Source organism: Lithobates pipiens, unplaced genomic scaffold, assembly GCF_037356315.1.
Source record: "Lithobates pipiens isolate NorthernLeopardFrog02 unplaced genomic scaffold, aLitPip1_a1.2 Scaffold_13, whole genome shotgun sequence".
In the NCBI taxonomy this organism is placed as follows: Eukaryota; Metazoa; Chordata; class Amphibia; order Anura; family Ranidae; genus Lithobates; species Lithobates pipiens.
In genome coordinates this window covers 199,530,176-199,555,501 of record NW_027507718.1, presented here as the reverse complement: position 1 = coordinate 199,555,501, position 25,326 = coordinate 199,530,176, and the positions used below count along the sequence as shown (strand labels likewise).

Sequence of the window (25,326 nt, the reverse complement as noted above, 5' to 3'; positions counted from 1 at the left end):
GTAAAAGATTTTTTTTCTGCCAGTAAATACCTTATACAGCCCACTTCCTGTTTCTTGTCTGTTAAAACGCCTAGGCTTATGACATCATGCACAGCTCTCTCTCTCACTCTCCTGAGGGAGGGAGGGGGGATCGGTGATAAGAGGGCCAATGAGAGCTGCAGGCTGCAGACCTGGAGGTGTGCCTCTGTGTGTCTGTGTAAATCCAGGAAGTAAACAAGCAGCAGCTTCAGCTGCCCACAGTTAAAATGGATGCAGCCAGACTTGGTGGAGGGAGATTTCCGCATGCATATTTGGCAAGTACAGAATCACAGTATATATATAAAATAATATGCAAAGTGGTTGGATGGAAGCTTCAGAATGGCAAAGATGTCTTATTACAAATTATGTGAGAAGACTGCAGTTTCTTTTTAATGGCATGCCATATGCTCTCTGAACTTGTTACCAAATTTCAGAAGAGTCAAAACCCACCCCCCCCCCCCCCCCCAACTTTTTGGATGCCATAGTCCTCTCCTGTTATGAAGTGCCTAATTACTGTCTGTGCTAGATAATCTTTTAAGTAGCAGATGGGGAGGAGCAAATGGGACTACCCTAGAATGTCACGCAGTTGACAGCTCTGAGTCTGCTGGGGCGGCTGACATCACATCTAAGATGGTTGCACCCATCAACAGTCTCAGAGCTTTTCTAAAGACAGGTTCTTTTTAAACACCTCAATACTGGACACTTTCACACCTTTCCTGCCCAGACCAATTTTTAGCGCTGTCACACTTTGAATGGCAATTACTCCGTTTTGCAACACTGTACCCAAATTAAATTATTTAGCATTTTTTTGAGACGCATAGAGCTTTCTTATAGTGGTATTTAATCATTGCTGGGTTTTTAAACTAAGCTATAGAAACTGAAAAATACCAACATTTTGGACAAAATAAAAAAAAACATGTTTGTCTTTGTTTCTGTTCTAGAATTTTGCAAATAAATAATCTTTCTTCATAAATTTAGGCCAAGTGCATTCTGCTACATTTCTTTGGTAAAAATAAGCTAAATCAGTGTTTATTATTTAGTCTGTGGTAAAGTTATACAGTCCACAAACTATGGTATATACAGTGCCTTGCGAAAGTATTCGGCCCCCTTGAACTTTTCAACCTTTTGCCACATTTCAGGCTTCAAACATAAAGATATAAAATTAAATTTTTTTGTGAAGAATCACCAACAAGTGGGACACAATTGTGAAGTGGAACGAAATCTATTGGATAATTTAAACTTTTTTAGCAAATAAAAAACTGAAAAGTGGTGCGTGCAAAATTATTCGGCCCCTTTACTTTCAGCGCAGCAAACTCACTCCAGAAGTTCAGCGAGGATCTCTGAATGATCCAATGTTGTCCTAAATGACTGATGGTGATAAATAGAATCCACCTGTGTGTAATCAAGTCTCTGTATAAATGCACCTGCTCTGTGATAGTCTCAGGGTTCTGTTGAAAGCTCAGAGAGCATCATGAAGACCAAGGAACACACCAGGCAGGTCCGTAATACTGTTGTGGAGAAGTTTAAAGCCGGATTTGGATACAAAAAGATTTCTCAAGCTTTAAACATCCCAAGGAGCACTGTGCAAGCGATCATTTTGAAATGGAAGGAGTATCAGACCACTGCAAATCTACCAAGACCTGGCCGTCCCTCTAAACTTTCAGCTCAGACAAGGAGAAGACTGATCAGAGATGCAGCCAAGAGGCCCATGATCACTCTGGATGAACTGCAGAGAACTACAGCTGAGGTGGGAGAGTCTGTCCATAGGACAACAATCAGTCGTACACTGCACAAATCTGGCCTTTATGGAAGAGTGGCAGAAGAAAGCCATTTCTCAAAGATATCCATTAAAATGTCCCGTCTAAAGTTTGCCACAAGCCACCTGGGAGACACACCAAACATGTGGAAGAAGGTGCTCTGGTCAGATGAAACCAAAATCGAACTTTTTGCCCACAATGCAAAACGATATGTTTGGCGTAAAAGCAACACAGCTCATCACCCTCAACACACCATCCCCACAATCAAACATGGTGGTGGCAGCATCATGGTTTGGGCCTGCTTTTCTTCAGCAGGGACAGGGAAGATGGCTAAAATTGAGGGGAAGATGGATGCAGCCAAATACAGGACCATTCTGGATGAAAACCTGTTGGAGTCTGCAAAAGACCTGAAACTGGGACGGAGATTTATCTTCCAACAAGACAATGATCCCAAACATACAGCAAAATCTACAAAGGAATGGTTCACAAATAAACGTATCCAGGTGTTAGAATGGCCAAGTCAAAGTCCAGACCTGAATCCACTCGAGAATCTGTGGAAAGAGCTGAAAACTGCTGTTCACAAACGCTCTCCATCCAACCTCACTGAGCTCGAGCTGTTTTGCAAGGAAGAATGGGCAAGAATTTCAGTCTCTCGATGTGCAAAACTGATAGATACATACCCCAAGCGACTTGCAGCTGTAATCGCAGCAAAAGGTGGCTCTACAAAGTATTAACGCAAGGGGGCCGAATAATTTTGCACGCCCCACTTTTCATTTTTTTATTAGTTAAAAAAGTTTCAAAAATCCAATTGTTGTCCTATGGACAGACTCTCCCACCTCAGCTGTAGTTCTCTGCAGTTCATCCAGAGTGATCATGGGCCTCTTGGCTGCATCTCTGATCAGTCTTCTCCTTGTCTGAGCTGAAAGTTTAGAGGGACGGCCAGGTCTTGGTAGATTTGCAGTGGTCTGATACTCCTTCCATTTCAAAATGATCGCTTGCACAGTGCTCCTTGGGATGTTTAAAGCTTGGGAAATCTTTTTGTATCCAAATCCGGCTTTAAACTTCTCCACAACAGTATTACGGACCTGCCTGGTGTGTTCCTTGGTCTTCATGATGCTCTCTGAGCTTTCAACAGAACCCTGAGACTATCACAGAGCAGGTGCATTTATACAGAGACTTGATTACACACAGGTGGATTCTATTTATCACCATCAGTCATTTAGGACAACATTGGATCATTCAGAGATCCTCGCTGAACTTCTGGAGTGAGTTTGCTGCACTGAAAGTAAAGGGGCCGAATAATTTTGCACGCACCACTTTTCAGTTTTTTATTTGCTAAAAAAGTTTAAATTATCCAATAGATTTCGTTCCACTTCACAATTGTGTCCCACTTGTTGGTGATTCTTCACAAAAAATAAAAATGTTATATCTTTATGTTTGAAGCATGAAATGTGTCAAAAGGTTGAAAAGTTCAAGGGGGCCGAATACTTTCGCAAGGCACTGTATCTAAAAATGGATTACTCCTGATGTACTAAATCTCATTTCTGGAGGCATTAAAATGCAAGTACAAATACCCCCCCAAATGACCTCTTTTTGGAAAGTAGACAATCCAAGGTATTTAGTAAGAGGCATGATGAGTTTTTGGAAGTTGTATTTTTTTGTCACAGTTTTTTGGAAAAAGAAGAACTGGAATAAAATTTGTTTTATTTTTAAATATTTTTTCTTACATACTGTCATCAGAGCAGTACAGAGTCATCATATGACTGGTATAGCGGTGATCAGGGACATAATAATATTTTTTTTACAATTTTTGATGATTTATTTTTATTTTTTTTACTTTTTTTTACAATTTATATTAGTATTGATTATATGAGATATTATAAATTTGAACTTTTATTAGTAAAAATGTGAGTGTAATGTAGATTTGGATGTTTCTGTGTAATCTGTAAAGCACTTTATAAAATAATGGTCCTATACAAATACAGGAAATACATGTGTTGCCATAAAAAATCTCTTATACAGAATTTCTAGTATAAAATGGCTAGTGTTATGCAAACTAAGCTATTTGTTCAGTAAATAACAGATCTATACATATTCAAAGTTGACCTGGTTGTAAAGCCTAAAATGTAAACTTTTAAAAGTTGTTGGTGTGTGTTTCCAAAAGCAAACAATCACTTATCATGCTCATTCAATATATCCGCCTGTGTGACTATTTTCATATAAGCCTGACCAGCTATATCATATGACATTGTTTGGAATGCATATGCTCATGAGTGAATGGCAGAAGGCTATAGTATAAGGTATACGATTTTACTCAAGCGTAAAATTAGCGTGATGCTGCAGGCCAGTGGATAGCTCCATGAGCATTTAGAAATCAGAGGCCACATGATCAACAGAAAAGAAGGCTTTGTTATTGCCTTTTCCTCTTATGATGATGTAAATTGAAATTTTATGCAGCTTTTCAAATCCCTTTATTTATGAATATAGCCACATGTTACATATGTTTCACATATCCAGGCTTTTATTTTTTATTATGCAACATGTGAAGAGCAGTGGTAATACAAAGTGCAGTAAACTGTAGCAGCCAATCACATTTTACATTTTAATAGTTCAATGCAGTGAGCACCATGAAAGATGCTTTTTGAGTGGCTGACATTGATCACTAAATGTTATGTATTGTTTGAATTTACTAAAAAAGCAAAAGTTGTGTTTGTAAGGGTGGATGTTCTTCTTACTGTTGTCCTTCTGGGTAATGGCTTCACAGGGGTATGCAGGGCATACATATACATATAAATAGATGTTGTAGGTATAACAATTTTATTTTCAATATCAATATAAAGTGATTGTTATTACTTATTTTTGTAGGTGTTTCTCTCTTGAAGCATCTGGTAATGTTGAAGTACCATCCTTTCTTGCCCACAGTTCCCCCAAATGTTGCTAGGGGTTCCTTGAGCACTTAAGCCCAGTATACATGGGCTAAATGTCACCTGCCACTGTTCAATAGAAACCTGTGTGTGGCAGCCGGTCCGGCAGAAGCCGGCTGTTCACTGTTCGGCCAGCTTCTGTCGAAGGCTCATGACCGAAAAACGTCTGCCAACTGCCTCCCAGTCAGCACTCTCTAGCAATGGCTAAGAGATTGGAGTGTTCCTGGCCGGGGAGGGGGGGGGCGTCCCCTTGTCAGAACACAATAGTTCAGCAGAGGAGATTTTTGTACTACAGCGGCTTCGCTGGGTTGAATGAAAAAAAAGTAGTGGTGTGTACTAAGCTTTAGCAGTTTCTGCTGCTCAGATAATTAACCAATGATCTGTTTAGCTATCTATTAATGGGAATCCTCCCACTGGTCACTAGAGTAAGGGGCATTCTTCCCACTGGCCACCGACTTAAGGTGCATTCTTCCCATTGACCACTAGTATAAATGGGCCATTCTCCCAATTGCAACCAATGTAAGAAGATGTTCCTTCCCCCACTTACCACAAATATAACATGGTCCTTCTACACTGACCACCAGTGTGGGTGCATTTCACCAGCCAACAATTTAGGAAGCCACCAATGTGAAGGAACTCTTCAATTTTCAGTCTGTGTTTCTTTACTGACCATTATTATTAATATCTTCTTTTTTTTTTTATTTCATTTTTATTAGTAAAACATAATTTCATTCTATAGAACAGCCCTGGGTATCCATGCCCTGAGTACACAATATTGCTTATTCTTTATTTTTCTTAACTTACCATTTACACAAATGTACTGGTTGCAGTAGATATAGTAATTATTAGCAGGTATTCCCTGAAGGGTTCTGTTGTGTTAAAAAGGTTGAGAAAGGCTATACCGTCCTGTACTGGCTAACTGAAGTCATGAGTTTGATTCCAGAGAAAGCACTGCCATGCCCATATTCTTTTTATAGTTGTGTGGTTTTCAACTGGGTTGTTTAGTTCCCTTTTACTATTTAATAACATACAAATTCTTCCCTCCATGATGTTAATAGGCATGCTAGCAAATTGAAGAGTAACTTTGCATAGAGTTTGTGTTAGGCTTTTAGTTCTGTCTGTAAGCCCATTTGCATGATTTAACCTTTAACTTTCTATGCCATTGACACCTGTACAAGAAATGGGGGTTTTCATTGTCACCAATACAGAAAGGGACAAACAGTAATAAAAAGACGTTCAAATCCTTCTTCACTACATGTGTACTGTTGACTGTTTTTTGTTGAGAAGTGACAAGAAAATCAGATTGCAACAAAAAACCAGACAGATGCTCTAACTCTTCCTTTATCTATCCAAACAAAAAAAGTCTTGAATGGAGCTGGGCTTTAAGTTACTGACCTAGAAAAAGTACTTAGAGAAGGGCTTGTAACTTTTCGTCTGGCTTTCCTGCATGCTTGTTTTGGGTCCTTAAATATCGGAAAAAAGAGAGTCAGCATAGCAGCCAAGCAAAAACCAGCAACCACAACTATTTAAAGTGATATTAAAAGCTCATGTTTCCATAAAACATACAGAGCATGGCTTGTCTCCCCACCCCCTCACTGGATGTGATTGACAGCAGTGGGAAACATTGGCTCCCATTGCTGTGCCTCAGCCAATGAGAAGTGAGAGACCCGGGAAAGCCGCTGTTCTCGTGCACATCACTGGATCGTGATGGGGCTCAGGTAAGAATTAGTTACACAGTTAGTCTGGTTGAAAAAAGACACAATCTGGTTCAACCAATAAAAGGGAATCCTACAATCCTACATGCACAATCCTATACCCACAGTTGATCCAAAGAAAAGTAAAAAATCCCAGCAAAGCATGATTCAATTTGCTACAGCAGGGGAACAAATTCCTTCCTGATCCCCCGAGAGGCCATCAGATATTCCCTGGATCAACTTTACCTATAAGTATTAGGGTGGGGCTGCGGGGAAGCTGTACACAGAAGTTTTTACCTTCATGCACAGAATGCATGAACGTAAAAAAAACCTTCAGCCTTTACAACCACTTTAACTTTAGGTGCTTTGAGCCTTTTCTGTATATCTGGGTAACATTTTTTTGTTATAAACCAAAAACTGTAACACCACTAATTAGACTACAACATATGTATCATTATAATACTATATAGACCACGGGTCTTCAAACTACGGCCCTCCAGTTGTTTAGGAACTACAATTCCCATCATGCCTAGTCATGTCTGTGAATGTCAGAGTTTTACAATGCCTCATGGGATGTGTAGTTTCACAACAGATGGAGGGCCGTAGTTTGAGGATCCCTGATATAGACAATCAAACTAATATTCAACCATTTTAAGATCATTTATTGTGCAAAACACATGCATAAACAATATACACCCCATTAAAATTCCACCCACCATATCCTCCAAGGCAGAGGTAGGGAATCTCGGCTCTCCAACTGTTTTGAAACTACAAATTCCATCATGCCTCTGCCTCTAGGAGTCATGTCTGTGATTGTTAGGGTCTTGCAATGTCTCACGGGACTCGTAGTTTCAAAACAGCTGGAGAGCCAAGGTTCCCTACCCCTGCTCCAAGGAGTGCTCTAATGTAAATACTTTTAATAGTGTTATTACTCCCAGGATATAATGTCCAGTAAGTAGAAAAGAGCTTGTAAACAAAGGAGAACCACCACAGTCAAAAGCATATATGCATCATGATGTCACCCAAAAGTGATATGCACATTATTTTTATTTAATTTAGTTTTTTAGGTATTATAATGTCATCATAGACACTGAACAGGTAAGAGGTAGGTAGGCCTACATGGTGGTTGTAAGCTAACAGTGCTGCCACAGCTGCACTGGGATCCCAAGCCCTTCCTGTGTTCCATTCTGCTGAACCACAGAACACCCCCTCCCTTTATAATATGCAGCCAACAAGAGAGGAGGTGTTCTGTAGTACAACAGCAGAGAATTCAGGCAGGGCTGACAACATTGGCTGGCATTCCAAGTGCAGAACTAAGGCCGGCCATACACATTTTCGAATCCTGTTGAATCGGCCGACGTTCAAACCATTAATGAGCAGGCTGAATGAACCAAAATGATCGATCAACATGGGTACAATTAGCCTGCTGGATTCTCTTGCGATTATCACTAGCAGCTACTATAGCCACTGACAATAACCACAGTCTTCTCCCGGAGGAAGCGGCTTCCCCCGCCCTCCCCTGCCCCCGCCCAGAGAAGACAATAGGTTGGCAGGAGGGATTCCCGCATTATCTGTATTGATGGGGGAATCTAGCTCATTTCTTTCCTGCAAGCCATGGTTGCAGGAAAGAAATTCACTCTGTGTATGGCCAGCCTTAGAGGCACTGTGTTGTCCACTATAGGAAGTAGGGAGTTCACTCGATTTCTGGCAGATCAACAAGCACATTATTTTTACTAAGGGTAGAACATGGGGAAATGGGCATGTATTACGAGGATGTATTGACTATGATTTATTTATTTTTTTCATTCCATTTCATTTTGCCCAGACATACATGTGGATACAAACTACTAATGGCTATACTGTTACATCTACTAATGGAAACACAACTAATTCTGCAGCATCCAGTTACCACTTTAAAAAAAAAAATCTTGTTTTCCTTTCCTTTAAGCTAAGTTGCCTGGATGTCTGTCTTTTTTTTAATAAATGGAGATTTACAGTCCTGAGCTGGAACTGAGGCTCGATTATACGAAAAGTCAACCTAACATTTTTAATCCACAAACTATATCTCAGTGATGTGCATTTCAAGCCTTGCCAGGTCAGTGCTATTAAGGGAGTTTGTAAGATATAAACTGGGGATAGACTGCCAGTTCACTCTAAATCTTATCATAGGAACATTTTGGATGGAGTCACAGTGCCCGAAAAGCAATCACATCAATTTCAACTTTGAACTGAAAGTTTTATATTCTTTTGGTCCACTTTAGAATACTGGTGAAGGGGGATGCCAAAGGATAAAAGCAGTTAGGCAGGACATCAGCCTCCAAATATGGTGCTGTGCTGCTTAGAATGATAGAAGGAATGTTGTATTTGCCTTAGAGCCCGATAGCTATGGTAAACCCTGCCAAATGAATGAAATCATTTCACTTGAGCTTTTAAAGATGTTAGTGTAATAATGCTTTAATTCCCCACAACAACGCTCTCCACGGTCTGCTCCAGAGGAAGCCATATGTGTATGTACTGTTGTGATATCTCCAGGTATTCAATGACTTTTTCCTTCTGCTTTTCATTATAGATGAGTACAAGCAGTGAAAAAAGTAGCTTAGAGAGGTAGCCTTACTGCATCTGTAGTCACTGGAAGTATTAATTTATTAAGCCTTCAGGAAAAGTTGGACCATATTGTACAAAATGAATACAATATGTCCTTCCATTTCCTTATCTAGGAATATTTTCCATATAGAAGGTAAAAAAAAGTGCAGTAATAATGACAACATTTTTGCATCAACACTGCTAATACTACTACTACTATCCAAACACTATAGTCTGCTGAAAAATGCTTTACAAATACAATTTATATACAATATAATTATTAGTCATATGGTAAAAATTCAATCTTTTTCATATGAAAACAAAGAAAACAATAAGAAATTGGAATATTATTGTCTTAGCTACACTTGTTAATAAATGCATACAGCTTTTGTAGTGTATGAAGAACATATGGAAAATCAAGCAAAGCCCAGTGACAGTTCTGATTGGGCAAATTGTTAATCCAGGTTTGCTATAGCCATTATAGGGTTAAGTGGGGGGTAGCCCTACTAGGTAAATGTTCTGGGTATGCCAGCTTTTGAGTTTTTACCTTAATGCATTCTACGCGTTCTGGCATACCCAATACAGAGCAGATAAGTATGACATATTTTATTTAATTACAACCTTTAAAATCACTTTAATATCCTAGTTTAGCCTTTCTCAACCCTTTTATCCCAGAGGAACCCTTGAAAGTAATTTTCACATCTGAGGTAACCCTTGCTAAAACAAATTTATTGAAGATCAGTGGAAAGAATACCCTTTACATTGGTGGTCAGTGGGAAGTATTTGCCCTTACAGTGGTGATCAGAGCATCCCCCATACAGACATTTTAAAAGTGTATTGCCACTGGCTCTGCAAAGTGCTATTGGCCCTGAATATATGTAGGCAGCATCCAATGGAGGTCAATCAGCCACATCCGAAACCCTAGAAAACTCTGAAGGAACCCTAGTGTTCCACAGAAATCTGCTTTAGAATTGCTGTCCTGCTCTGTTCCTATGATCCTGTTTGCAAGGTTTGAATCTGATCATATACTGTACATGTTTGTCCTAATAGTAGTTTTATTAAATTAAAGGGGATATATAGCCCTTCCAATGTTTTTAAGACTTTTTCATGTTTAAAATGTAGAGTTTTAAAAATTAATTACTAAGGTAAACACTGAAATAATAATTAGTATTTTGTAGTTTGGCAAGCTGTCCAGTACTCTTAAAGGAAACAGAAGATCCTGCTATGATGTACACTTTAAATCAGTGAAATAATATGACAGTTTGAGACCGAAGTATCTTTGCTTTTACATTGGTGGTCAATAGGTGAAGGAACCCTTTACAGATCATTGAAAATACCTTATACTTTTCTTTAAAAATATGTAATTGTATCGTCAAAGCGTATCATCCTACACACCAGATGGTGGTGTACATTTACTCCCTTCTCAGAACACTAGGCAATTGCTGAAGTGAACTAGGCTTTTCCATCTCCTCTACTAAACTTACATGTAAGCAACCCAACAAGCCTTAAGTCTAAGCCTATTTTGTATTGGTACTCCAGCTCACTACACTATTCAGGGTAAAGACGCCTGACATCCTCATTCTGTAGCTTTGAACCTCAATATTAATAAATCTAAGTGATTTGTATTATTACTGGAGTGCTGGAGGTGCCCACACTAAATTTTCTCATAATCTTACTAATTTATAGTGTGCATTGTATTAGGACCTGCTGTTTCCTCCAGAGGACTGGGCAGCTTGTCAAGCTACAATATATTTGGTAGTGTGTGTGTGTGTGTTTGTGTGTGTGTGTAAAAGATCAGTAATAATGGATTCAGTATTTTAAGACACTTAAACTAAGTGGGATTCCACAAGAGTTCAATGCACTGTGTGTTGAGACTCCATTCCAGTTAAAGGTCAGTTCTATCCAAAATAAACAATATATTTTTTTCCTTACACTGGGTCATAGTTTGATCCATCCCCAGCTAGCCTAGTTAGTTAGCAGATAGCAGTGCTTTCATTTTTTTCCCTGTGGTTTCATGTGAAGTTATTCTGTATGAACTAATCGTCTTGCCTTGTGGATTACTCTATATTTAGGTCCAGCCTGTCTCTACTGTGCATAAAAAAAAAAATTAAAAAAATTAGCACAAACCTATATTCTAGGTTTTACAGCTTTCGTGTGGTATACTATAGTTTTAGTAAAATGGAAAGCAATTTGTTTCAAAATCATATAAACATGTCATTACATATTTATAGTCTGTTTCACTTTATCATCAACACTTACTTCATTGCAGGTGATTGCAGTTGAGTAAATGGCTTGAAACTCTATTATAACAGAATCTTTTGGCTTTACATTTACATGAGAAACCTTGAAAACACAATATAAATTCATATATTTATTTTATATAGACAAATCTTATAAATCTTGTTTAGATAATTCATTAATGAACATGTTAATATGCTAGTCTAGCATCTGATTGCAGTTTTCTTATGAAATGGATAAATATCACATTGGCAGCCTTCTCCCGGCTTGTTCTTGTGTCTTATTTTTATCCATATAAGGGGTTTTACAGTAAGTATACCCCGTGGTCTGTTCTACCATATTACAACATTTCTCTATTGTTTTTTTTTATTGTTTTTTATATATAATGAATTTGTTCCCACACATTCTCTAGCATTGCTCATTAAAATGTCAAATCATTTGCAAGCCATAAAAAGATTTCCAAGCAAAGTTAAATAAATCTCTGTGTTTATTTTTTGTTGATACGATGTTGCCAATGTACATAAGTCCATGATCAATTTGCAGTGAATCTTGACATGACTGGAGGTTTCATATCAGGTCCAGCAACTAGTTGTATCAGATTTTTTATGAGTGCTGTATCTGTCTCTTTATCGTAGTACATTTAAATGATAATACAGGCTTGGGTTTATAGGGGTTATAATATTTTCTATAGGGCACTTTGGAGAGCAGTGCAGAAATGCAAAGTTTAGTAATCCTTTTCAACCAGTCAGAAATTGTTTCTTAATTGGGCTAATGACGGTAGACTGAAATCGAATTGATTGCTGTATGTTAGACACAGCATCATCAATCTGGATATACAGTATAGCAGATGATAGGCTGCTATCATTTAGTACAGGGGTCTGCTCCCCATTCACACTGGAGACCTTGTAACACTAATGAGTCACATGACACCAGGGAGGGAAAATGGCTAATTGAGCCCAATTTGGATATTTTTCACTTCAGGGTGTACTCACTTTTGTTGCCAGCAGTTTAGACATTAATGGCTGTGTGTTATTTTGAGTTATTTTGAGGGGACAGCAAATTTACACTGTTATACAAGCTGTACACTCATTACTTTACATTGCAGCAAAGTGTCTTTTCTTCAGTGTTGCCACATGAAAAGATATAATAAAATATTGATTTCATTATAATTATATTATATATATATATATATATATATATATATATATATATATATATATATATATATATATACATGTGTGTGTACAGTCCAATAGGCATTGGAGTTAGACCCTGAGAACACTGAGGGGTGTGGCTGTTACTCAGCTCTGCCAATATAGAGCACTTCAATGTGAGGGCTTAAAGCAGCTAATTAAAGTGGAGGGCCACCCTGAAAACAAAAAAAATATTAAAAATTACAAAAAAATATAAAAAAAAAATGAAAAAAAAATTTTTTTTTTACTTACCAGAAATGCCTGTTGCTAGGCACTTTCTCCTAATCTTCCTCTTCCTCCTCCGCGGAGATCTTCTGTCTTCTGTCTTCGTCGCGGCGTCTTCTGGGTAATGAGTCGCGCTGTGTTCTGGGAACTGTGTGTTCCAGAACACAGCGCGTCCCATTCAGAAAGCGCTGCGGGACTCGCGCATGCGCAGTAGCTGCGGGACTCGCGCATGCGCAGTAGGAAACGGGCAGTGAAGCCGTAAGACTCCACTGCCTGTTTCCCTTACAAGGAATGGCAGCACCGGGACCTGAGAGCCGAGGGACGGGTCGGCCTCGGGCGGCCGACATCGCGGGCACCCTGGACAGGTGAGTGTGTTGATTAAGTCAGCAGCTGCAGTGTTTGCAGCTGCTGACTTTTTTTTTTTTTTTGTATAACCGGCCCTCCTCTTTAAGTGCAAAAAGGGATATTAAGGCAATTGTTTGAAAACTTGCCACAAATATGGCACACGTGATTAAAGAGAGCACCACAAACTGGTAAAAAATGTTCTCAATGGTAATTGTATTGTTGTGGATGATTGGCTTTTGGGCTACAGTACTTAATAACCAACACTCAACACTCAAAAGCATAAATAAAATTTGACACTGTGAGGGAGATTTACTAAAACTGGAGCACTCAGAATCTGGGGCATCTGCGTATAGTAGCCAATCAGCTTCTAACCTCAGCTTGTTCTATTAAAGAGGAGTTTCCCATAAAAATCACTGGACCTGTCCCAGGGTCCAGCGATGCGGGGGAACGAAGCCCGGCTCGTCCCCCCTCCTCTCGGTGGCACCAGCATTGCAAATGTGGGCACCTGGCTGTGGCCTCACAGCCGGGCACCCACTGAGCATGTGCGAGCAGCTCCGCGCGCCAAGATTGGCCGATCAGTCATCTGAGACCTGTCACGTGTCCCAGATGGCTGACAGGAGGGAGGGGGCGGAGCTGAGCCCTTTCTGCGCCTAGGGGAAGTGACGTCAGGAGCCCAGGCACTGAAGGAGGCAGACTTTTTTTTTTTTAATATTAAGCATTTTTTTTTGTGTGTGTGGAACACCACTTTAAGCTTTGGCAATATAACCTAGAAGCTGATTGGTTTGTATGCAGATCTGTGGCAGATTTTGTACTCTCCAGCTTTAGTAAATAACAACTCCTTGTGTATTCTGTAAAATTTTTGACCAATTTATACAAACCAAAAAAGAAAAGTTCTGTACAATGAATCTTTAATTTTTCTAGATTCTCTAAACAGATGAAGTGAAATTTCTGTTTGGTTGCTATGAACTATATACAGGGGTTATTTACAAAAGAAAAATCTACTTTGCACTACAAGTGCAAACTACAAATCCAAGGTGCACTTGGAATTGCACTGAAAGTGCACTTGGAAGTGCAGTTGCTGTAAATCTAAAGGGTAGATCTGAAATGAGTAGAAGCTCTGCTGATTTTATCATCCAATCATGTGCAAGCTAAAATGCTGTTTTTTTTTTCCTTGCATGTCCTCCTCGGATCTACAGTGACTTTACTTCCAAGTGCACTTTCAGTGCAATTTCAAGTGCACTTTGCACTTGTAGTTTGCACTTGTAGTGTAAAGTGGATTTGCCTTTCGTAAATAAACCCCATAATTTCTGTTTGCAGTGTTACAATATAATCCAACAAATCTACCTTTTTATGCATTTTTTTTTCTTATTCTTATTTTTATTATCTGTTGAATAAATGTTTCTCATTTAATGGTTTCAGGGAATACGCTTTGATCCAGAAATTCCTCAGACGTTACGGCTCGAGTTTGCAAAAGCAAATACAAAGATGGCCAAGAGCAAACTTGTGGGAACCCCGAATCCCAGCACACCTCAGCTGAACAATGTACCTCAGTTTATCTCCAGGGATCAGTGTAAGTTTTATATTTCTTTTTATGAGATTCATAGCATAAAATGTATGTTTTGGATGAACTGAAAAAAAAAAAAGGATTTTAAACGCATGTTGGGTAGGATAATTCATTTAGGGGGGGAATGTATTTAAAGTACAAAGGCTTGTTGGTAGGCAGCCCCCTGTGTCTGCCATGTGCCCACAGTTGTGTCTGCAGCCCACTGTCCAAACCAGTACCTTGTGCAACCTACGCTAATGAAAAACACAAATCCTTCACCTTTGTATCATTTCCAGTATACACAGTGCAAGATCTGACAGGAATAAAATGTTTCTGCATTCCCCTACAACACCCAATCAGATGTATTCTTACATTTCCATTATGGACATTATAATCATCACTGACTTGGTCTTGGCTCTTTGATATAGCTTTCTATTTCAGTGACAGAATAGGGATGTTTATAATGTTATCATCTTTGTGCTGCTAGCTAGTGATGTTTCTAGACCAGTGTCTGCAGAATCAGGGCTGTTCTCACCATCATCCTAATCTCAGACCATGCTGGGATTTTTTTCTACCCATCATTTTGATAATTTTTTTTTATTGAAGAGTGAAATGTAGCAGACTTCTCTGCTTTCATCCTCCCATCACTCCTGTGCAAACATTAGTACTTAGCTGTAAGAGATGGCAGAAACTATGCTACATTGCCTGGCAGTGAATGGCACTTAGCTACACCCTGAAGGTGGACACACAAAGATAGGAGTGTAGCCACCTGCAGCACCATATAGAAATTTTAGCCAAGAGTTCGATTTTAGGAACTGTTCCCTACATAATGTTAGCATTGCATTGATTGATTTTACTTGTTTCGTTTATTATTACAGATATTGATATGGCACCAGCTATTTACACAGTGCTTTACAATTATTGTACATTTACAGTCCCTGTCCTCAAGAAGCTTATAATGTAAGGTACCTACCTCACATGCACACATTAGGACCAATTAACCTACCAGTATGTATTTGGCTTGCAGGAGGAAATCCACACCAAACACAGACAGAGCATGCAAACTCTATGCCTGTAGTGTCCTGATTGAAATTTGAACCAAGGCCCCCAGTGATGTAAGCTAAAAGTGCTACCCCCTAAGTCAATGTATGTCTGGCGGTATCAGCTAATGCAGTAGAAACTGGCCAGCATTCGGCACATGTGTACTGCAGCCCGTCCGACAGTAGCCAACTGTTCGGCAAACCGAAAAAGACCGAAAAAGGTCTGCCGAGCGGCTCCTGATCAGCTTTCTCAGCTAATGGCTGAGAGCGCTGACCGGAGTTTTCTGGTAGGGGAACCATCCTCCCGTCAGAACACACTAGAATAGTGTAGGACATTGGATAGTTAGTACAGCGGCTCCTTCTAAACTGTCAATTTATTTTCGCTCAGCCTGCTGTGTTGAACAAAAATAAATGAATAGTGTTCACTAGGCTTTAAACTTTTAGACTTATACCTCAAGTTACTCTTTAGCAGACAGTTGGGGTGTTTTTAGTTGCTTTTACTTGTCTGTTGATCTTATAGTGGGAAGTAGGTTCATGTTTGCTTAGTGCACAGCTTCATTAACCTGGACACTGTATATAATATGTAAGAAGGTTGGCTGGAGGCTAGCCTATATTTGTGGAGGAGTCTGAGGGGTATATATCCCTCCTTCTCTGTGGGATCCGGTGTTGGCCTTGCATTCAGGGTGCAGGGTCACAGTCGACACACGTCACTTCTGGTTACTTGGCAGAGTGGCCGTCAGCAGGAGCAGTCTCGTCGCAGTTCCTCACCCGGTGCTCACACCAGGCATCGTTGGGAGGCGCCCGCCCACCTACCTACTTCTCCCAGGCTCATGCCGGCATCCTAAAGGGGGGCCGCTACACCATCCACCGATTTATCCTGGTGCTCATCTGGCATCATCAAGGGGGGCCGGCCCCCCCATTTCTTCCGGTGCGACCTGCCGTCCACCCACTTCTCCTTCCAGGCTCATGCCTGCATCATCAAGGAGGCCAACCGCATATCCACCCACTTCTCCGGTAGAGATAAGCCCAATGTTCGAGTTGAACTTAAGTTCGACTCAAACATTGGGTGTTTGCCTGTTCACTGAATAGCGTACAATTTGGGGTGTTTGCGGCAAATTCAAAAAAGCCACGGAACGCCCTTTAAGAGTCTATGGGAGAAATCAAAAGTGCTAATTTTAAAGGTTTATATGCATGGTATTGTCATAAAAAGTGTTTGGGGACCTGGGTCCTGTCCCACGGGACATGTATCAATGCAAAAAAAGTTTTAAAAACTGAAGTTTTTTCAGGAGCAGTGATTTTAATAATGCTTAAAGTGAAACAATAAAAGTGAAATATTAATTTAAATTTCGTACCTGGGAGGTGTCTATAGTATGGCACATTTTCCCGTATTTAGAACAATCCCTGCACAAAATGATATTTCTAAAGGAAAAAAGGTAATTTAAAACTATTGATTATTATAATGAATTGTCGGGTCTTGGCAATACAGTTAAAAGTCATTAAAAAAAATGGCATGGGATCCCCCCAGTCCATTACCAGGCCCTTTGGGTCTGGTATAAATATTAAGGGGAACCCAGAACCAAAATTTAAAAAAACAATTTCGTGGAGGTCCCCCCAAATTCCATACCAGGCACTTCAGGTCTGATATGGACATTAGGGGAACCCTGCACCAATTGTTTTTTTTAAAAATGGCATAGGGGATTTTAAAGGGAACCTTGCACCAAAATTAAAAAAGAAATGTCGTGGGGGTCCCCCCAAAAATCCATACCAGACCCTTATCTGAGCATGCAACCTGCTAGGCTGCAGGAAGAGAGGCAGGCATGAGGACCCTCTAATGTAAGGGGGGACTTTGATGGGGATCCTGATGCCAGTGGTTCTCTGATGGAGATTCTGTTGTAAGGGGAACCTTGATATAAGGGGTGGGGGGGCTCTGATGGGGACCCTAATTTATGGGGGAGCATTTATTTATATAAAAAAAAAGTTTTTGTGACCCTAATTCTGAAAGGTTTGGGAACGCCTGAGCTAAAGGAAGACACATGACAATAAAGACAGGAACAACAGGCTACCAATCATACATTTCAAACTGTTTTCCCCTTTGCAAAGGTAGCCCGTGGATGCTGCTTCATTCTAAGGTACCTAATAGAAAAGCTGTTGTTCAGACCAACTTTAATCTCCAGGGGGTGGTGCCAATGGAGCAGCAAATGCTTACAGGAAGCTTCCTCTGCAGTACACATTTCAGGCTCAGATTTATGCCTTAACAAACACCACTGTAATAGCTTCCAGCTTCTTCTCTTTATGCATTAAAACAACATGAAATATGTATGAAAACAAAACCATTTATGCAGCTAATCAACTATAATAATGCCATAACAAATCAGTCGAAAGGCAAATAGAACAATCCACTGCAAAATGTATGTTACACCTTTGAAAAGCATTTTGTATAAAATTACTAATGCACCAATACATGTCCTGCAACAGGACTAGGCCATCTTTAAAGGACTGGGAAAGGGAATTCCTGGCTCAAACAGTTTAAGTTATTTAAATCAAAATCATATTTTATTGCCTAGACTAGATAAATGGGGTAGATTTACTAAAGGCGCAGAGAATGTTCACTTAGCTTAGTCAATAAAGTCAAGCTGTTCTTACTTTGAATAGCCCATCCTGGACACAGAATTAAAAAACAAAACAGAACTTTACCTTGCATGACTGAACTGAACTCACGTTTATTCACTTTGTTAAGTGAATATCCTCTATTCCTTTAGTAAAAATAACCCCATGTTGTTAGAAATGTTGAAGAACATTTTTACAAGAGTGCCGAAAATTATGTATACAAACTGGTTAATTGTACAAGAATATTCAAATGACAAAATTTAGGTGATAATAAATCTAACCTCTAGGCCAGTGGTCCTCAACCTGGGGGGTCACCGAATCCTGGGCTGTTCCTGAAGCCTGCACTGCATTCCTGACCTTTTTGTGGCCGCCCAGCAGGGCTGTCCCTGGAACCTGTGGCTGCCCAGCTGGGCTCTTCCTGGAGCCCATGGCTGCCCACTCAGCCTCTTCACAGCTGCCCATTCAGTTCACGGCATGGCTGGGGGACAGAGACTAGAGGTCAGCTGACTGGCGAGGAATGTGAACCTATCTCCTGATTTCAGCATTGTCACTGCTACAAGACACCACAAAGTTGAAGACACAGTGAGTAACACTACGTGTGATTATAGTTGCCATTAAAAGTACCCACTACAGTTCTCAGATCAGCAGATGACCTTGATCAAGAGCACCTAAGTTGGCTGATCAAAACTTCCCCCCAGCACTGCCACTGATCCCATTCCCCCCACCTCTCAACCAAGGAGTAAGATAACGAATAAAAATAGAAAATACATGGAAGAGAGAGTTAAAGAGGGGGAGGAACAAAGAAAAAGGGAGAAAAAGAATAAGAGAAAGAACAAGAAAGATGGCTAGAGAGAGGGATGGGGGAAAAGAACAATAAATTAGCATAAAGAGAGATAAAAGGGAAAGAAAGGAGAACAAAGAGAAAGAGTGGTCCATCCTAAAATGTACCATAAGGGGTTTTAATACTGTACGAGTGGAAGGGACTCAGGGAGCACTAAATGTCCATGGGTTAGGGGTGCAAATTACTTGTCTTGGCTTGGGTGCTGACAATCCATGATATGAAAATTATTATACTGTTAGAGGTCCCCACAACTTGGGAAATTTTTTCAAGACCCAAATGAATGTAGCTCTGTGCCCTGCAATACTCAACATCAGCTATATTTTTGAGTTGCAGCTTCTGTCTCCCCCAATCATCTTTCATGAAAATATGGACAGTTGGATATCATACTATAAACACTTTTACAGCTTTTGTACTGGCTTCTGCTTTATTTTAAAACTGATATAGGCTAAGTTAAAGGAAATCTAGAGTCTTATCCAGTGGCAGAACAAGGTAATTCAGTACCCAGGTGCCGAGCAAGAGGGGGAGCTAGTTGAAGCTTGTGCAGCGCACCAAAACATATGTAATGGTTGTGGAGTGCACCAGTATTACACACACACACACACACACACACACACACACACACACACACACACACACACACACACACACACACAGCCAAATAGATTGCTTGGTTTACAGCCAATAAGGAGTAATAGCAATAATGGCTGCCCAAAGGTGATTGCTGAAGAGTGTAAATGGAGTTTAAAAACAAGCTGAAGCTGACCTTGGCTTCTGTCAAATGGTCCTGCTGGAAATCCTCCTTTGATCAGCGGGCTGCAGCGTTGATCATTGTATTCTGATCAGTGGAGGAGTCCTGCGGTCAGAGTACAATAGCACAGAGGGGAGAGGAGGGGTTCTGAATCCACCTTGTTTGTATGCATACAGGGATCTTTTAGTTTTTCTTCCAGCAGGCTGAAAAAAAAAAAAAAAAAAAACAACAGTATGTATCCAGCTTTAGACAATGTGTCAGGGAAAACATTTGTCATTCTTAGTACTCCTGCACATGAACAGTAAAGGTGAGCATGCACATTTTTGCATAATCTCCCTTCGGTTTTCCAAAACTTTGTAATATGAGGACAAACCTAAACAATTCATTATCCAATTAGTGGTATCCAATCAGGCAGGCCCTTGTACTACATAGTTGGTGGTAGATCCAAAAGATATTGTCCAATCAGATTGTATAGTAAATGGTAAGCTGGTCATAGATGGATCCAGCAGGGATATTCAATTAGCGGACCTCCAGCTGTTGCAAAACTACAAGTCCCATCATGCCTCTGACTCTGGGTGTCATGCTTGTGGCTGTCACAGTCTTGCTATGCCTCATGGGACTTGTAGTTCTGCAACAGCTGGAGGTCCGCTAATTGCATATCCCTGCTATATGGTATATATGCGTGTAATAAAAAAAATATTGGTTTGATAATCCCCTGATAATAGAGAAGAGGCGCTGAACATTTTTTTTCTGAGACCCCAAAAGATATGTCTGGCAAAAATACTGATTAACTTATAGGTTAAAGCTTAACGTCTCATTGAACCCAGACTATGAAAAACTCTCATCACATGCTATATAACAGAGTGTTCATACTCACAAAGTAGAATGCAATACACCTGGTTGAGACTGCCTTCAGCTGGTGTCCTCTACAGAGCATGCTTCATTTCAGTTCCATTCTACATTTTTCATTTCCTCCATTTCCTTCTGTGCAGCCCACATTATTATTAAGTAAAACATGTGGGCATATACACAGTGGTAATTGACACCCCTCTCACTTCTCCTCCATATCCTCCTATTGCTAAACACTATGGGGGTGGGATATAGTATGCTGATTGATTACAAAAAGAGCTTAGTTTTATTATAAATCAGCAACATATCAAATGTAATTGCTAATACCTGTAAAGAAAAAAAAAAGAGCCTTAGATGTAGATGTCATCAAAATAAAAATTAAGGCTTGTGTCATCTTTGACCTCGCTTACCTGCTCTGTGCAAAACCACTGCCCCTGCGGACACTCCTGGCCCCTCCCTCCTGCCATTGCCCTCACAGCAAGCATCTTGCTATGGAGCACCCAAACAGGCTTCCTCCCGAGCCGCTGCCCTGTGTATCCACTCACACACAGCCATGGCCCGGCCTCACCACCCCCATCTCTCCTCATTGACTCACTGGCTCTGATTGACAGTAGCGGGAGCCAATGGCTCTTGCTGCTGTCTCAGTCAATGAGAAGAAGAGATCTAGGACAGCTGAGGCTCTTGTGCACATTGTTGGATTGAAAGGGGGCTCAGGATAGTGCATGGGGGTCTGGGGAAGGCTGCTGGACTTAGAAAGTTTTGAGCCTTTACCTTGAAACCTTGAGCCTTTACAACCACTTGAATGCACAGAAAATACACAATTGATGTTCAATAAATATTTATTGGGAGCTGTAAAACAAGTTTTTGATATATAGAATGGAATTTAAATTTGCTCTTCTGAACCAATTTTTTTAGTCATCATCAGAGTATTAGAAGCCCCTCCCACAGAAAGGTCATGCACTGCTTCCATGAAATACACATCCATTTAACTTGTACTATTAATATTTTGCCTTTTTTCTCACAGAAATATTGGTTTTGCTAATACACTGGCAAATTCAAATGAAGTGAAGATACATTTTAACAATTTATGAGATTTTTTTAAGATATTTAAGAGTTTTTGGTCCAATCCCTCCTGTTTTTGAGCTCCTGACACTGAATGTTGATGTATAGGCAACATTTTTAGGCAATATAAGACAGTGTGTTGAATTTGTCAACCTTCAAACATAGAGTTGACTGTCCATAATACAGGAACAATAAACACATATTTAGACCAGCGGTTTGTGTTTTTCACGTATTCAGTCCTATATTTAGGCAGTGAAAGATATCTGACCCCCTCCCTACAGCATCTGCATTTGCCGTCCCTTGTAACAATGACGATGTGTTGAAGCATAGAAACAGGTGGTTTAAATTTCACACAATTTCGTTAAGGATACAAGACATTTGTTATCTTCTTTTTAGGAGGTTAAAAATGCTTTGTTTATTTTACATGCGATGAGCACGGAAATGATGATATATAAATATGAATCTTTTACATTTCTTTTGCTATGATTTCTGTTATTAGGATAGATTTTTGAAGCAGTAAAGTCATAACAGCTGGCAGTGGCCCCATTCCCCATGCTACTTTGCAATAATTAGGAAATATGATCTTGCATTGTAATCTTGTGAACTCAGCAGGCATGTGCAAATGAGCCAGTTAGGAGCTACAAGATCAGAGTTGAGGGATTTCAGTGGATGTCCTCGCAGCAAAGGGGATACTAAAAAATAAAAGACATTAGAAATGTACTATATAACCCTTAACAACCTATCATGTTCTCTGCGATGGCATCTCATTGGCCTTTGCTATGCCAGAGAATAATATTATCATAGGAAGATAAGAGCAATTAATTAAACTAGACTTTAACAAATCTGCAGCTATTTATCCAGAACTGAGTTTCTAGATTTTACCATTGACATTGCAAAGATGCATTGGTTTTCATGAACCTAACTCTCACCCCCGAGCACCTAAAGTAGAACTAAGCCCTCCTATCCTTAACAGCTAAGGAAGCTGCCATCTTAGCCTCTCTTTGACCTGCCGTTACCATGGTGCTGAACATGTGATCTGTTATGACATCAGCCATTTGAATGCTTGTCAGTTTGGTTGAGCGCACAAGCAACTGTGAAAGTAATCATTCACTGCATAACCTCCAAAATAGTTTTGGACGCCAATTAAATTGATAGGTCCACTGTAACTTCGCTTAGGGCTGGTTCACACTAGATGCAGTCCAGTGTGTTTTTATACTGCATAAAAAAATGCATGGGCATTATTTACCATGGATTCCAATGGCCCTAGTTCACGCCAGTGCAGCTCATTCCAGTGCAGTCAACAAAAGTAGAGCATGCTGCATTTTTTCTGTCTGGAACGCAGCAGAACACATAAAAAAAATGCACCGGAATGCACATGTTCTTAACTGAGATGAAGATCAAAAACACATCAGAATGCATCAAAAATGCATATGGAGAAACACATCCGGAGCACAGAATAAGTGGTGTGAATAGGCCCTGACATTCAACCTCTTAAGAGAGCCTTTAAAGTAGTGTTTCTCAACTCCAGTCCTCAAGGCGCCCCAACAGGTCATGTTTTCAGGATTTCCCTCAGATGAAACAGCTGTGGTAATTACTAAGGCAGTGGTATTTGATTGATTATAGGCAATGATCGATTTGATATCCCCTATGCAAAATAATGGAAATCCTGAAAAAATGACCCGTTGGGGCGCCTTGAGGACTGGAGTTGAGAAACACTGCTTTAAAGTGTTAGTAAACCCAACAAAAACTTTAGAAATTTAAGTTTACTAATCCTTAAAGTGAAAGTTCTACTAAGATACTATGGGATTGATTTACTAAAGGCAAATCAGTTCTGTATTTTGGCCTAGGCCAACAAGGGCCAGGCCTAGGGCGGCACTTTGCAGGGGGAAGAAATACCAATTATTTTTCAATATCATTAACTGAATGATAAATTATAGCAAAGCAAAGCATTGAAATGCACTGTTTTCAGTTAAAACCTCTTTAAGATACCCTAATGCCGCGTACACACGATCGAATTGTCCGACTCGGTTCGCCGGTGCACAGTACACCGGACAATTCGATCGTGTGTGGGCTCCAGCAGACTTTTTCATCGTAAAGTCTGGCAGACTTAGAAAGTAGTTTTGACTCAAAATTTGTCCGCCGGACTTGGCTTTCAGTGGACAATCCGTTCGTCAGTGTGATAGTCCGGCGGACTAAGAATGACGCATGCTCTGAAGCAAGTACGAGAAGGAAGCTACTGGCTACTGGCTATTGAACTTCCTTTTTCTAGTCCCGTCGTACGTGCTGTACGCCATTGCGTTCGAAATTGCCAGACTTTCGGAGCGTCCGTGTGTGGCCAAGTACATTTGTTATAAAGTCCGGTGGATTGTTTGCCGGACCAATTCCGTGGACAATTCGATCGTGTGTACGTGGCATTAGCCATACTATGCAGTGAACACAAGCTACAGTATATTTCTCAGCAGTCAATACTGTCTGTAAAACCTAGTACCAAACAAGAATTTGGTTGTCAAGATCACTTCTGCTCAGCATGCTCGCAATATCGCCACATTCATTTGTAGTCTCAATGGAGCAGTGCTTATCAGAAGGTGAGAAAGCTGGAGATAAATTTGTAGAGCTTGTCTAAGCATTGCCACTTACCTCCAAGAAGTGGAGTACTCCGTGGTTTGCTGGCAAAATCACCAGGTTGGAGTGGGGATTACCAGCTATTCAAAGGAGTAAGGGCTCTCTTTTAATGTCCCTCTTTGAAAGCTTTATCTTTTAAAATGCTTTCTATCAGGTTTTAGTCTTGTAAGTGCAACTATTTTTTTTTTAAACAAGGTGATGGTCTGCCTAATTTCGGAGTACTCTCTTTTACTGTCAGGGCTAGTCAGCCACATCCGCATAGCTGTCAGATTGGGACCAGTAGCTGAGGCTGTACAAACACTGCATCCCCATTAGAAATGGATAGAACTGCCTGCAAAGAGCACCTGGATTCTAGAGATGCATGATCAAGGTGCTCATTTACAGGCTACTTGTGTCAACTCCAATCTGAATGATTCCTTAGTGTTACTTTTAACACAAAAACATCTTAAACATATGCACAGCTGCAACAAAATGTGTAACATAGTTTTGCAAATTCATCTCTAAGGAAACATTATAACATTCAGATACATTTAGTCATAGCCAAGGTTGGCAGCGCAAACTTGATTATCTCTTGAGCTTCTGCCAGCTTGTCTCAAAGCTGAGTAAAAAATAGAGTTCTAGAGATATCTACTGGATGTGGCTAGGCTATGCCTATAAAAAGCATATGCTACGTTTTTCCAAAAATACATTTAAAGAAAAATTTGATTTGTGGAATCTGCAGTATGAAGTATATAGCTGTAAATGTAAGGGTATCTTTGTGCTGCAATATATTCATATTTCTAGGCATAGTAGGCTTGCATGACCTTTGTATAATGTATACTGACAGCTATACAACTAGTTTATAGTAAATCTTGTATTTTCTAGATTATTAGGTATACTTCTATTTATCTACTGATAAATGGCCATTGATGTAATGGCCCACAAAATGTATCTGTTTATGAAATGTGTATCAGTGCCTATGTACACCAATTGGCTGTAGAAAAAGAATTGAGAGGACATTAAAGATGGCACTTGTGCATTCACATACAGACATGAAA

The 25,326-nt window shown here is 40.0% G+C and overlaps 1 protein-coding gene across 2 annotated transcripts in view; it reads left to right on the top strand.

Annotated features, from left to right (window-relative positions):
* The window catches only part of RBPMS (RNA binding protein, mRNA processing factor), a 262,358-nt gene that overhangs the window by 156,623 nt on the left and 80,409 nt on the right, over positions 1-25,326 (top strand). For both annotated transcript variants that reach the window (XM_077476125.1, XM_077476124.1), the window contains exon 5: positions 14,397-14,547. In XM_077476125.1, coding sequence (XP_077332251.1) covers positions 14,397-14,547 — 151 coding nt within the window. The remainder of the gene's footprint in view (positions 1-14,396; positions 14,548-25,326) is intronic.